Source organism: Sciurus vulgaris, assembly GCF_902686455.1.
Source record: "Sciurus vulgaris genome assembly, chromosome: 5".
Classification (NCBI taxonomy): domain Eukaryota; kingdom Metazoa; phylum Chordata; class Mammalia; order Rodentia; family Sciuridae; genus Sciurus; species Sciurus vulgaris.
In genome coordinates this window covers 9,650,753-9,664,957 of record NC_136465.1, presented here as the reverse complement: position 1 = coordinate 9,664,957, position 14,205 = coordinate 9,650,753, and the positions used below count along the sequence as shown (strand labels likewise).

General features: G+C 38.0%; 1 protein-coding gene across 1 annotated transcript in view; it reads left to right on the top strand.

Moving 5' to 3' along the window:
- Positions 1-14,205, top strand: part of ELP3 (elongator acetyltransferase complex subunit 3) — a 78,875-nt gene that overhangs the window by 11,352 nt on the left and 53,318 nt on the right. Inside the window, exons 4-7 of the mRNA XM_079139952.1 lie at positions 1,834-1,904; positions 2,647-2,710; positions 4,619-4,687; positions 6,302-6,456. Coding sequence (XP_078996078.1) covers positions 1,834-1,904; positions 2,647-2,710; positions 4,619-4,687; positions 6,302-6,456 — 359 coding nt within the window. The remainder of the gene's footprint in view (positions 1-1,833; positions 1,905-2,646; positions 2,711-4,618; positions 4,688-6,301; positions 6,457-14,205) is intronic.

Below are 14,205 nucleotides of genomic sequence, written 5' to 3'. Positions count from 1 at the left end.
CTATGTGGGAAGAGATGGGGCACTGTGGAGCAGAGCTCATCTCTACCTCACCCAGCCCGGTTGTTCTTACTTCTTTTCTGTATTGAATTCTGAGTAAGATGTTACTTGAAGGAGAGTGCTCTTTCTTTAAAAATCCTGAGAAACACTGCCCTTGTTTCCCTGGCTCCCCTTGCCTTGCCCCCTTGGCTCAGCTGACTTGGATCCCCAGAAAGGCAATCTGATCCTCCTGGCCAGGGCCTGTTGCCTTCCTTGGGCACAGTCCTCATATTTTCTACAAGTTTCTTACCCTCTTGTTTTGAAATGGCCTGTTTCTGTCCTTCCCTGCTGGGCACTATGATTCCAGAAGGCACAGGCAGTGCATTATCATTTCTGTAGCCTTTGGGCCCACAGAGCTGTTTAACCTGGAACCTGGGGCCCTTATGGCAGCCCCTCAATAGAAGATTGTTGGATCATTGACTTCACCAGTGAGGTATATATAAGGTTGTCTCATTTTAATTAAAGTATTTGCTTGGAAATCCAAAGTTTTTAATGCAGATTTTTAAGAGTTTCTTACAGAATTATTTATTGGGGATTTCCTTACATCACTATTTAGTAATTTAAATTCAATCATAAGAAGTTCTATTGTGAAAAATAATCACAAACTTACAAAAAATCGAAAGGTACAATACAAAGAACTTTTCCCCCTAAATCATTTGAGAGTAAATTACAAAGCTGATACTTCAGTGTATGTTTTCTTCAAATAAGGATGTTTCCTCCTGTCACCATAATACTGCCATCAAAACCTTGCTGTCATTTAATCCTCATACCTCATTCAGGTTTCACCAACTAGCTACTTCAGTAATGTCTGACAGGACCCAGTTGCATTTCGTTGTCATGTCTCTTGAATATGGACACATTTTCTGTCTTTCCTTGACTTTTTTACCTTAACCCTTCTGAAAATTTTGGGCTATTTTCTATCTTGTCCCTCAATTTGGATTAGTCAAATTATTTCTTCATAATTAGACTCAGGTATACATCTTTGGCAGAAATACCACAGAGGTGTTAACTGAATCTACATACATATGCGTGTACTCTTGTACATAACTCATTTCTGTCTATGTTTATTGGTGTCTTAATCTCTATGTATTGAAAATGCTGAGTTTAGGAAAATACCTTCAATTTCACCCTGCCCCAGGGTTTACTCTACTTCCCTCCCTTTCTGCCAGTAAGAAACCTGGCTTGCATCGGCTTCAGTGAGTATCCTTACCTGGCCACTCAACTCAGAAGTATCCAGTTCTGCGTCTCTGCCACCAGCTCCTTTCTTAGGCTGATACTTTGCTCACCCAACTTGGCTGAGTCAGATCCTCAGAATACTTTGCACACAGACTCTGGGAATCAGTTGAGACCCTAACTTCGTAGTCTCTGCTCTGAATATTGAGATCTAGTGTGTCCATGAGGAATTTGGATTACAAAAGTTAAGTTTATATATAATTTTAGAACATATTTAGTGCATAAAGTGATTATTTTCTTGTAATTTATTTTAGTAAAATAGTAAATCAGAGAGAGAATCAGAATCACTGTGACTTTTAAACTTTATTCCTTATTTTGCGTAAAACTTATTGTGAAATATAATATAAAACTCACATATACAATTTGTACATCCATTTTAAAGATTATTAATATTGAAATAAGATCACCCTTGGACCCACTTAAGAAGTTGGCATTACTAGTACCACCAAGGCCCTTTACACACTACTCTGATGACATGTCTCTTGTTCCTTCTGAGGGATAACCATTCTCCAGAATTTTTTGTTAATTTTTCCCTAATAAGTTATATTAATCTTCCTTTTATAGATCGCAGTTGTGGCTGTGATGTGCAAACCCCACAGATGTCCACATATCAGTTTTACAGGAAATATATGTGTGTAAGTAGAATTTTAAAAAGTTGTATGAGAATATTTTAATTGAATTAGTAAATTCCCAAAAGCTCTTGATTAGTACATGCTGGTAATATTTGAAATGTTTATTTAATAGAGTTATAGGTTATTTCTCTGAAGCAGCAACTGTTGATAGGATATTTCAGTACTTTAAAAGTGGGACGTATAAAGATTTTGTTACAATTACAGAAACAAATACCTAGGTTATGAAACGCCAAACAGTAAACACTCTTAATTGAATAGGCAAAATATGGAAATAAGAGCTGCCAGAAATTTAAAATGAATTCAGATCAGAAAAGTATCAAAATAAAAATTTATATAAATACCTTTAGGTTCTCAAACTTAGATACTTGTAAGAGTGAGCAGAATGAATGCATGATTCTAGATGTGAAGATAGGAGGGAGATTTTTCCTATGTGTGATTGCCAGGAAAGCACCATGTTGGTCCAACATGGAAAAATTTGTTTCTGTTTTGTCCCTTTGAAAGTTTAAACCTCTAAAATAACAGTAACTGCAGTGTTTTGCAGATGAATGTAATAGTACTCCTTCACCTAGTAATCTCCCTTATCAGTAGAAAATATGTTATTTGCAAATACTTCGAAGACTATTCCATTAGGATTTGAAAGTGAAACTTGTTTGATACCAGGATTTTACGAATACTACAGGTACTTGAACTGGACTGTTGAAATAGTTTTGTATCTGACCTCTGTGTCCTTTCATGGTATTGGCAGATACTGTCCTGGTGGACCTGATTCAGATTTTGAGTATTCAACACAGTCTTACACTGGATATGAGGTAAAGTAATATGAGGTTGTCCTGATCAGGTGTTACATCATTTTTTTTTTTTTACCCATAGTGTGATTTTACATATACTTGCTTTCTTTAAAGTTTTTTTTTAATTGAACTTTTTTTCCTGATTATAAAAGTGGTTCATTCGCCAACTAACTGTTCTGTGTCTACTAGTTCATTTTGTTTTTCTAGTCCTTGGGAAATACTTACATAAGCACTTCCTATTAACATGTTCCAGCCACAGTCCTAAGTGGCTTGAACATATTAATACAACTTTACAACTTTCAACTTTACAGCAGTGCTTGGGAGAGAGACCTGTGTTTATCTCACTTGTACAGGTGAAAAAACTGAGGCCTGAACAACTCACTGGCCCAGAAAATGCATGTTAGTAAGTAGCAGCTCTGTCCTCTGAGCTCCTCGCTGTCTTGCCTCTTGGGCAGTGAAAACTGACAAGGCCTCTGGTCTTACAGAATTTATGTTCCAACAATGGAAGCGAGACTGTGAGAAAATAAGAAAAATATTAGATGGTAACAAATACTAAGCAAGGGAGTAAGATTGAATAAGGCGAGGGAAGCTGGGGACCTGAGCTGTGGTGGTTAGGAGGGTTCTCTGGGAGGTGGTATGTAAGCTGAGTCCTGAAGGACAGGAAAGAGCTAGCTAGTCGTAAGAATGTCAAGAAGGCCCTTCCTCACAGAGAACAGTAAAGGTAAGGGCCGAGGTAGGAATGAGATGGGTGTTCTGGGGCATGGTAGGTAAGAGGGAGCCTGAGGCCGGCAGGGCAGCTAGACTGGGCTTCATAAGGTGGGGTGAGGAATCTTCATTCACTGTAGATCAGGAGAAGCCTTTAGGGTTCAAAGTAGGGACTCAGTTTTTTTTTTAATGACCATAGTGGTGGCCAGGAGGAAAAAGAACCAGAATGGGAACAAGAGTGAAAGCAGGAGGCCAGTGAGCAGCTTTGGGAGAAGTCATCCTTTTCATAAGAAGTCAGAAGCCAGAGAACAACGTGACTTTTTCTTTTCTTATCGGGCTTTCATTTTTTCCCGTTTTCCATGGTTCAATTTTTTGTTGTTGTTACTGGGGATAGAACCCAGGGGTACTTTACCATCAAGCTACATCCCAGTCCTTTTTATTTTTTATTTGAGACAAGGTCTTGCTAAATTGCTGAGGCTGGCCTCAAAGCTGAAATCCTCTTGCCTTAACCTCCCAAGTCACTGGGATCACAGGTGTGTGCCACCATACTCAGCCATGGTCCAAATATTTAAAAATACAACATCAGTTGTTCAGTACAAAGTCCCCTTATTCCTCTTGCCTAGCCACCCTTTACTGCTCTTGCCCACAACAGTCAGAGGTACTTGTTTCCTGTATAACCTGCAAAAAATATGTTATGGGTATGCAAGTATGGACATGTTTTTACCCTACTTTTTTTACACATAAAGTAGCATATCAAAACACAGTTCTGAACCTTACCCTTTTCATTTTAGAACATGTCTCGAAACCTTTCACACAAGTACATTGTTTGATGGCTGTAGAGTATTCTGTTGTGAGCCAGTAGCATAAAGGCTATTTGTTGAGTCATTGAAAGCCATGTGTATGTAAGAACTTTGTTCAAAGATCATTTTGCCATGTCACTTTTGAGTGTGTGTGCACATCCGTATGAGTAGCAGCACACTTTGGTGACTATGGTGGTTCCATAGCATTCACACAAAAGGCAAGTGAGCAAGGAGACATCCTGCCTTGGAGGTCCCAAAGACGCGGTGGGGGTGGGGGTTAGCCAGTGCTGCTCAGGTTATTTTGAACCCTGAAAAGATTAAGAAGGCAAAAATGAGACACAAAACCATAGAGAAGTACTTTTTTGTTTCCAATTTAATGTGGACATAATTGACTGTTTTTCTTTTTTTTGTCTTTTTGTTTTAGCCAACCTCCATGAGAGCTATCCGTGCTAGATATGACCCTTATCTACAGACAAGACACCGGATAGAACAGGTAAATTTCGAAAAAACATTCTTTTAAATTAGATTTTTGTACTTAATAAAATATCGTTGCTTGATTTAGCTTTGGCACAGAAAAAAAAATTTGTGTTTTCACCCTTTGAATGTTTGTCTGAGGGAAGAAGATTATTTTGCAGTGCATAGCATGGTCACATATCTGTTTTATTGAGAAACAGTATTATATTCTTTCATGGCTGTATATTCTCTAAATTTCTTTCAGTTGGTAGAAAATCATTTGTGAAAGTATGTGAAAGCTCTTAGACAGTTGGTGAACGGGTTGATTTTAGCTTCTATAAGCCTGATCAAGAAGTATCATGATGAGTTTGCTGGGTAAGGACCGAGAATCACTGCAAAACAGTGTAGAAACTTTTGGAGTATGGAATTGTATTGAAATTCTGTTTCAATAGAGTGTGAATGTTTGTGTTCAACAAAAAAGCATGGATTTTTGTATTATTATTGTTGTTTTGTTTTTGGCATTTTTAAAAATTTACTAATTTATTTGAGTGCTAAGGATCAAACCCAGAGAGGAGCATGGGTTTTAGAGATTTGGAAACTAACAGAACAGTTCTTTTAACTGTCAGTGCACTAAAATAACTGAGTAACTTCTAAGATGCAGAGCGGGTCTTTGCCTCTGGAGGTTTAGCTTATGTCTGATTTGGAGTCCTCCTGGCAAGATATTTTGCAAAAGCTGCCAGGGTGATTTTGTTGTGTATCTCTTATAAACAACCATAGATTTAGAAGTCGAGTATTCTTTTAGTGTCAAAAGTCTAGATATACACACATGTACTTATTCAGTTATTTTTTTATAGATTGTTGTTTACCATTTCAGAAATAAGTATTTTTAAAGGTGCCTTTTTGTCCACAGTTAATATTGTCATTCTTTTCTTGGTACAGTAATTGGGTACTTTGACTCTGGTTTCCTTATGTCTGAGACACAGCAAGAAATATAAATACCTGTTTTTTAAAAATTAGAATCTTGGCTTATTGTAATTGACAAAATGAAAGATTGTGCCATTCTGTCCCCTGATAGAAGAGACATAGTATTTCATTTTTTATCAATCAGACATTCACTTGCGATTTCTTTTCTCAAGAAAAAGGCTTGAGAGGCCACCTGTGCCCATAATCTTCAATTTTAAACTGCTTTTTCAATTTTCCTTCTAATCTAGTGTTCTTGTTTTTTCTATTATTTAAAATCCTGATGAGGTTGTGTAATTATACATGCATAATTGTTTAATAGTCATGAATGCATCTTAGTCCGCAAGGTGTACCATAAAATACATGATTATTGAATATTTATGTTGTATTTTATTACCTTTACTGCTTTCTAGTTTATATTTCTGGTGTTTTTAAATTTCCATTTAATTCTGCAGGTATTGAAATTAAGCCTCTTGTTTTAACCCTCACCTTCACTCATTTGAACAGTAATTTTTTTCTTTCAGACTTAGAGTCTGTTTTCTTTTCCACAGAATTAGTTAAATGTGCTTAATTGCATCCCATTTTTAAACTATGATTGTGAAACACTGCCAAATAAAATTAGAAATTTCGCAATAGCACCTTAGAGTAGTTGCCTAAATCTTTCTAATGTTGATGATAAATTTATCTCTTTCAGTTAAAACAACTTGGTCACAGTGTGGATAAAGTGGAGTTTATTGTGATGGGAGGAACATTTATGGCCCTTCCAGAAGAATACAGAGATTATTTTATTCGAAATTTACATGATGCCTTATCAGGACATACCTCCAACAATATTTACGAGGCTGTCAAGTAAGAAATCCTTACTTTTTAACACTCTCCAGGAGTATTTTTTAACACTCTCTTATCTTTTTGTCCTTCTAGCAGCAGCCTCTGAGAAGTCCTTTTAGTGTTCATCCATGGTCTTATTTCCTATACTCTTTCCTATTTTGTAGTAAAGTATTATTTTCATTGAAATTAACCTAAGCAAATGAATGTGGCTCATTGATGTAGTAGTATTCTCAAATAGATTCACAAAATGTGGTCTAGAGAAGATCTTTTCAGATTTAGGCTGATTTAAACTATGGTCCAAACTAAGACTAGCTTTGATTGGACTAGATTTTTCAGCTCACCCAATAATAGGACTGAGTACTTATTATCAGAAACATTTAGCTGTTATAAAAGCTAATGACTATGTTTTAAAAACTTGAGTTATTAGTAACTATTACCATTAATAATTTCTATTTATGAATGGGCTTTGCTCCATGCTGTTATAGCAGAATACCCGAGACTTAGTACTTTATGATGAACAGAAGTATACCGTTTCATCGCTTTGGAGACTGGGATTTCCAGTATAAAGGTGCTAGCATCTGGCAAGGACCTTATTGCCATGTCACCACCGTCAGAGCTGAGAAGGAAGGGACATGAGGAGAGAGTAAGGGAAGATATTTTTGTTTGCTTGGTGCACAGAGGCATTGTGATAGGTGTTTGATTCACTTATTTAATACTAATAGTAAGCCTTTGAGTTAAGTATTCTACAGATAAAGAAACAGAGGCAACTTGCCCAGGGTTGTACAGGTCATTGGTGGAGGACTGGGGACTAGACTCCAGGTAGCTTTGCTTCAGAGCCTGAACTTGCTGCAGTGGTAGAAATTAAATGTGCTAAATGTAAAAATCGAAATGAGTGGCTCTGTGTATATGCACACGTGTGTACGTCATCAGGATTTGAAACTATTGGAAGGAATGTGTTCTTTTTTTTCTGATGCACCCACTACCTTTAGGATTTTTTGTGACTTCCCTTAGAAAAGGGTAGGGAGCATCGTATAGCTAATTACATGGTTGTTCAAATAGTGCTACCTCCTAGTCTTTTTGTTTGGTGGTAAGTAGTCCCAAATTTTAAGTGAACCTAAGGGTGGCCTTATTACCCATAATGAGAGCAATTCTTGGCACATAGTAGGCTTAGGTAAATGTGTAAGAGGATTTTGGTTGAATGGTCAAATATTGACAGATGACCTTGGTAGGTTTGTCTCTTGGAAATGGGGATAGAGTCATCTTTGTGTACTATCCCTGTTTGCTCTATAGCTGTCCTTTGGGTTTGCAAAAGAAAAAGAATAGAGGGGCTTTTTCATAAATTTACTCTTCAGGGTAGTTCCAAGGGTTGTGTGAAGAGCTCAGCCACTGGACAGTGCATGGTGTGCAACCTTTCATTCGATTAACTCTAGGGAATGTGACAGGTGAGTTCTGTGTCCTCAATCATGTGATCTCTTCCCACAGGGGCTTGGAAGCAGGATAAGATGGTGACTATTTTTATTGCTCATTCAAAACCTTGATCATTCATGGTTATGAGTCATGCTTCGTAAAATGCTGAAGTCTTTAGACTTTTAAGGAGTAATGATGTAATCCAGCTCATTCCTCTTTAAAACTGAAAGATCACACTATAGCTTAGAAGAAAATGTGACTTGAGAGAACAATTACCTCAGAGGGTGACTGACAGAAATTCTTTGAACTCCAAGAATTCCCTGGGAGTGTGATCTATCAAGACCATTTAATTTTTCTTCCTGAGCTTATATACTCCTTTCTCAGTGTAGGCTTCTTGGGTTGATGACCTTGCATATTAAGTGAAATTGAGCTATAATTATCTTAAATGTTTGCTTGCCCCCCTAAAAATCTGCCATACAGCTTTCCACAGTCTGCAGTTTGGTCCCTTTTGATATCTGAAGTAGCCAACTAATTTAAGCTCTAGAATACAACTAGTTTGACATTTTCATCAATTGAAACTCTTAACAGTTTTGCTTTATTCTTGGGAAGTTTTATATGTGCAGAAATGTTCTAGTGCCTAGTGGTGTGGGAGTGTAAGTTGGCTGTCATTGGGATAAAAATGGGGTTCTGTGTGACAGCTCGCTAACTCTGGGTGGCAGTGTGTTTGTCCAAGGAGCCCTTGGAGAACAAAGCCCTTTTCGATGGTGAGTGAAGCAAAGCCAGCATTGTTATTTCTGTTCTTAAATTTACCTCAAGAGGGCAACACACACTTTACTTTCAGATAAAAATTTATGTATGGTTTGAGTCCTCATTGCGACAGATCTCATGAATGGCTCCTAGGAAGTAATAAAAGTGCAATCCGGGAGCCATAAAACCCTCCATAATGTCACGCTGAGTCTGCCAGCCCACTCCGCATTTTGCTCTTTTCTCTTCGTCTCTGTACTGAGACAATGTGGAAGAAGCCAATTTGTGGACTCTTTGTTTGCTTCGTTGAGGTAGATTTTTACTGAAAACTCCCTGTAATAGAGTTGGTATTCATTCTTAGAGAAACTGTGTTATTTGTAGAAGTAGTAGTTTTATTAGCACTAGAGAACAGGAGAAAGAAAATTATTTTCAAGTGTTGGCATCATTGTGAAATAAGGAACAGCCCAGAAAAAAACTGCTTTTGAAATACTATGTTTTGTTCAGATTTTTTGGATCTAACCTTGCTGTTACTATCTTGCATAGAGGGTATTCAGGAAAGCTGCTTGGTTGATCAGGATGTCCCCCTTCCTTGGGGATGTAGGTTATAAACTTCAGGTTCATCTTCATTATTTTCACTTGCTGACTACACTAGTACAACACTGATTTTCACAAGCCTAGTAGGCTGTTTTCAAAGATTCATTTTGAACTAAGTTAAAATTACATATTGTGGCAGATGAGTCAACAGGTTTTTTGTTTTGTCTTATTTTGTTTGGTACTAGGGATTGAACCCAGGGCCGCTTAACCACTGAGCCGTATCCCCAGCTCTTAATTTTTTATTTTGAGGCAGGGTCTTACCAAGTTGCTGAAGCTGGCTTTGACCTCATGATTCTCCTTCTCAGTCTCCCTGGTCACTGGGATGACAGGTGTGCACCACTGCACCTGGCAGCTCAACAGTGTTCAAGGTTAAGAGCTTGTTCAGACCAGGGCCGTGCTTTGCTATTAGCTCAGGTGTACCTGCTCCATTTTCCTGTGTCTAACATGAGTAAAAGTCTGCTTCTTAAACCAAGAGAAGTCGGGACAGAGGAAACTCAACAAGGTGAGTTTGGTTATTATTTGTGCAAGTTAGTAGCAAGCAGTACGTGATATCCCTGTGGATGGGAAAATTGGAAAGCTAAGTGCCGGAGATCTATTCAAGGACACAGCAGGTAGGGAGGGCTCACTGCATCAGCACAGTGCTGATCACTCATGCCTGTCATCTACTCTGAGACCCTTCAGTAGTCTCCAGAGAGCATTCTTCACTGGTGACCATCTGCCCCCCAAAATGATAGCTCTGGAGATGAAAAGGACCATCAGTGGGTTCTGAGTCACCCTTCACCAGAATGCAAATGTTGCCAAATAACTCAGAACAGCCTTTTAGAAGAGTTTTATTCCTTTTTAATCAGCTCAACCCAGAAGCAGTTTTACATTCCATCTTTAATGCTTCTTGGCTGTTTTCACAAGATGCAATTTAAAGGGTAGTTACCCATCAAGAAGTGGGTGAGTCACACTTTCTCTGTTGGAATATTTAATTGATTTCCGTTCCTTAACTCTCCCCCCGCCCCATCAATGACTTTAAATCCTCCAACTGTGTCCTTATGTGTCTTAGAAAAGCTAGAGTGCTAGGTAATACTGGGTTCCAGGCCCCAAAGACAATTTCATAGACTTGCACAGCTATGAAGGAAGCAAAAACAACCCACGCAGGCTTAAAAACACTGGGGCTGGCCCTGTGCTCCAGGCCTTGAGGCAGACCTCAGAATCTTCCTTGTGTCTGGACTTTGGCTCCCATACTCCCTTCCCCTCACTTCATCTGTTTATTACTTCTTTCCATGGCTACCTCATTCTTCATAGACGGTTAAGACCAGGGTCCTTAACATTGGACAACCCAGGATACAGACTTGGTCAGGTTTTGGTATTAGTATCATGCAGCCTTATAAAGCAAGTAAGAAATGGTTTCCTTCTCCGTCTTCTGGAAGAGCTCCTGTGAACCCAGCTATTGATCATTTGCCTTCTCTTTTTTTTCTTGATTGTTGTTCTTTTCAAAGGATTAACTTTGGCTCTTGTTTATTTCCTCTCCATTTATTTCTCTTCTTATTTTTATTCGCTATTTTCTTTGAATTTATAGTTCTCTTCTTTTTCTAGTGGCAAGTTAGGTAGAGAAGCCTGGCCATTGTTTTAGACCTTTCTTCTTTTCTTGTAAGTATTTACAATGCTATTTTCCCTGTAGGCACTCCTTATCTAAACACATATTTCAATACTTTGTATTTTAATCATTCATTTCTAAATATGTTTTATACTCTTTATATTTCTTTGATCCATGGATTGTATAGAAATTAGTTGTTTAATTTCCACATTTCCAAACAGATTTTTCTTGGTATTTTACGGATTTCTAATTTAATCTCATTTTGCTCAAAGAAGCCTATTCAGATTTCCATTCTTTAAAATTTATCAAGATTTATCCTACAGCACAGTATATATGGTCTCTCTAGGTGAATATGGTATGTGTATTTGAAAAGAATGTATATTCGGCAGTTTGGGTGTTAAATTCTGTAAGTTTCAGTGGTTGGTAGCGTTGATCAGACAGTGTGTTACCTTCCATCAGTGAACAGACACCTAGGATAATCAGCTTATAAAGAGAAAAGGTTGATTTTAGCTTGCTCAGAGGTTTCAGTCCTTGGTCAGTTGGCCCCATTGCTTTTGGGACTATGGCAAAGAAGCACATTCTGGCAGGGAATGCAGAGCAAAGCCCCTCGCCTCATGGTCAGGACACAAAAGAGAGGAAGAAGGGTCCACGATCCCCCAGTCTTCTTGGAGAGTAGCCCTCAGTGACCTGAAGCTATACCTGGGCTATACTTCTTAAGTTTCACCAGCTCCAAATAGGGCCAAGCTGGGGAGCAGGCCTTTCACACTTGGGCCTTTGGGGACTATTGGATGGTTGCATGTAGTCCTGGTCTTTGGCGTTTTGTCTTGGTTTTTCTTTTTTTTTTTTTATCAATTGCTGAGAAAGGGAGATATCAAAATCTTAAACCATGATTCAAGAATTATATATTTTTCCCTTTAGTTATTTTAGTTTTTGCTTACTGTATTTTAAAGATCTGTTATTAAGTACATACACATTAATGCTGGATAAGAATTGTATTTTTATAATTTTGAAATGCTCTTCTGTAATCCTAGTCTTGAAGTTTTCTTTATTTCATGTTAATGCAGCCATTGTATCCTTGTGTGCTTACCATTTGCCCTATGTCGTCTTGTTCTGTCCATTTACGTTCCACATGTATATACTTTTATACTCAAAGTGAGTTTCTTATAGACTACAGTTTTTAGACTTGGGTCTTGCGAGGGGTTTTGTCCAAAATTTTGATGTTGTTTTATTTAATTGGAGTGTTTAGTCTGTTAAAAATTGATGTAATTATTGATAAATCAATTGATGTTGATGGTTGAATTTACATCTTCTAGTTTATCATCTTACTTTGGTTTTCAGTAGCCAAGAATAATAGTTTTAATGAATACCATTATTGTCTAATCCATACAATTATTTTTTTTCTATATCCTTTATTAGGGTCTCCTTAAGAGAAAGAGAGGGTCTCTTACATCTTAAGGATGGAAGACACTTAGTGAATGTTAATTGAATGCAATGAAAAGAGGTATCTGTGCATTAAGAATTAGGAGACTTAATTTCCAGACTTTTTTTTTCCCCTTCAGATGGAGTCTCACTATGTTGCCCAGGCTTCTCTTAAACTCCTGGGCTCAAGCCATCCTCTTGCCTCAGACTCTTGAGCAGCTGGGACTATAGGTGTGTGCCACCACACCTGGCCAGGCTTATTTCTGTTATTATTGCCATAATTACCTGGTATAAGTCACTTATTTGTTCTATATTTTGTTCCTTAATCTATAAAAATGAGGAGGTGGGACTAAATTTTCTCTGAAATTATTTCTGTTTCCGACACGATTCAAAGATTTCTGTTGGAATGAGACTTTTTGTGTAAAAGATATGTTTACAAGTTACTTTTTATTTAGCAGTTACTTTGTAACAATGACAAGTTCTTTGTAATGCTTTTGTGTATATAATCCTTAAATTTCAATGTGGATATAGTAAAAAATGTAACATCTGATTTTTTTTTTTCTTTTCTAATCAATGTGTTGATTGAGACTATAAAATGATAGTTTTTTTTTTTTTTCAATTGTAGAAAGAAAACAAAGAAATGTCATGGGATGTGTTTGTGTAATAGGCCTTGTTGACAAGTGTGGTAGAACTTGATGAGTCCTTGATTAGAGTTTAAGCTATAATGTCGTCAGTTTGGTTTTTCATAGGAAATACTCATTTTAAAAACCAAGATTCTGTTCTTCTGTTTCCTCAGTTTGTGTTGGACAAAGCATTATTTTTTGGGGGGTGGGTACTTAGGTTTGAACAGGAGCACTCAACCACTGAGCCACATCCCCAGCCCTATTTTGTATTTCATTTAGCGACAGGGTCTCTCTGAGTTGCTTAGTGCCTCACTTTTGCTGAGGCTGGCTTTGATCTCGAGATTCTCCTGCCTCAGCCTCCCAAGCCACTGGGATTACAGGTGTGGTCCACCACCCCAAGCATGAAGTATTATTTTTTAGACCACTTACCACTATCTCAGAAAAAGTAGGGGTGGGGGAGTTATTCTTAAATTCCTGGAACACACCAAATACCCAATTCTTAAATCACAAATATCACTAATGCAGCATTGGGCAGAATACCACAGTTTATTGAGGAATTTTCCAGATATAGTAATAGCAAAAAAAAGGAATTTGCTCAATGGTGCTACAACTGAGGTGCTATAACAATAACCCCAGATGTTATTGGCAATCCAGACAATCTTTCTCCACAAAAGTCATAAATTCTACTTACTCAATTTGGAACTGTAGATGCTGAAGTTTGTAGATTGTGACTGATGAAGGTAAATATTTCATCTGCGTGCCATTATTTACTTTGAAGTTTGGTTTGAGCGGTTGAGTTTGAGGTCTTGCCTTGTCTGTGTAGGTAATGTCATGCCAGCCTTTCAGAACCCTGGGCCTAGAGCTCCTGTGAGCTTTCAGGTGGGCCTAGACCAAGGCACACCCAGCACAGAAATGACCAAGTTGTGAAAGAACTGCAACAGATTGGTAGTAATGAGAGGCTCTCTTTGATGCCACAGCCTTCTTGGGAAGAGTCTAAAGGTGGTTTCCAGAAGATAAAGAGATTTTAAAAGCAGTGTGCAATCTCCCACCAGTGTCCCCTGCTTGAGGCCTTTAGTACAAGGAGACAGTAAGTGATAATAGATGCTACTTTTACAGGCCACTTGCCTCTTTCCAGAAATAGAAGCGTGCTTCCCAAGAAATCATCTATATCTATTTATATTTCCACCACTTCTAGCTTTTTGTTCTGTAGTGGTTTTTAGAGTTTTCTTTGTGTCTTACCCCTGTAGCTAGGTTGTTCAAGTATTTCTGGGATAAAAACTAATGTATTTTTAGTTTGCAGTATCCCTGACCAAGGGAGAGTCAGTCACCTTCTAGGGGTAGATAAAAGGAAAGGTAACCCATAGGATTGAGGCCGCCGTGAGAGTGAGGCGAGTTCTC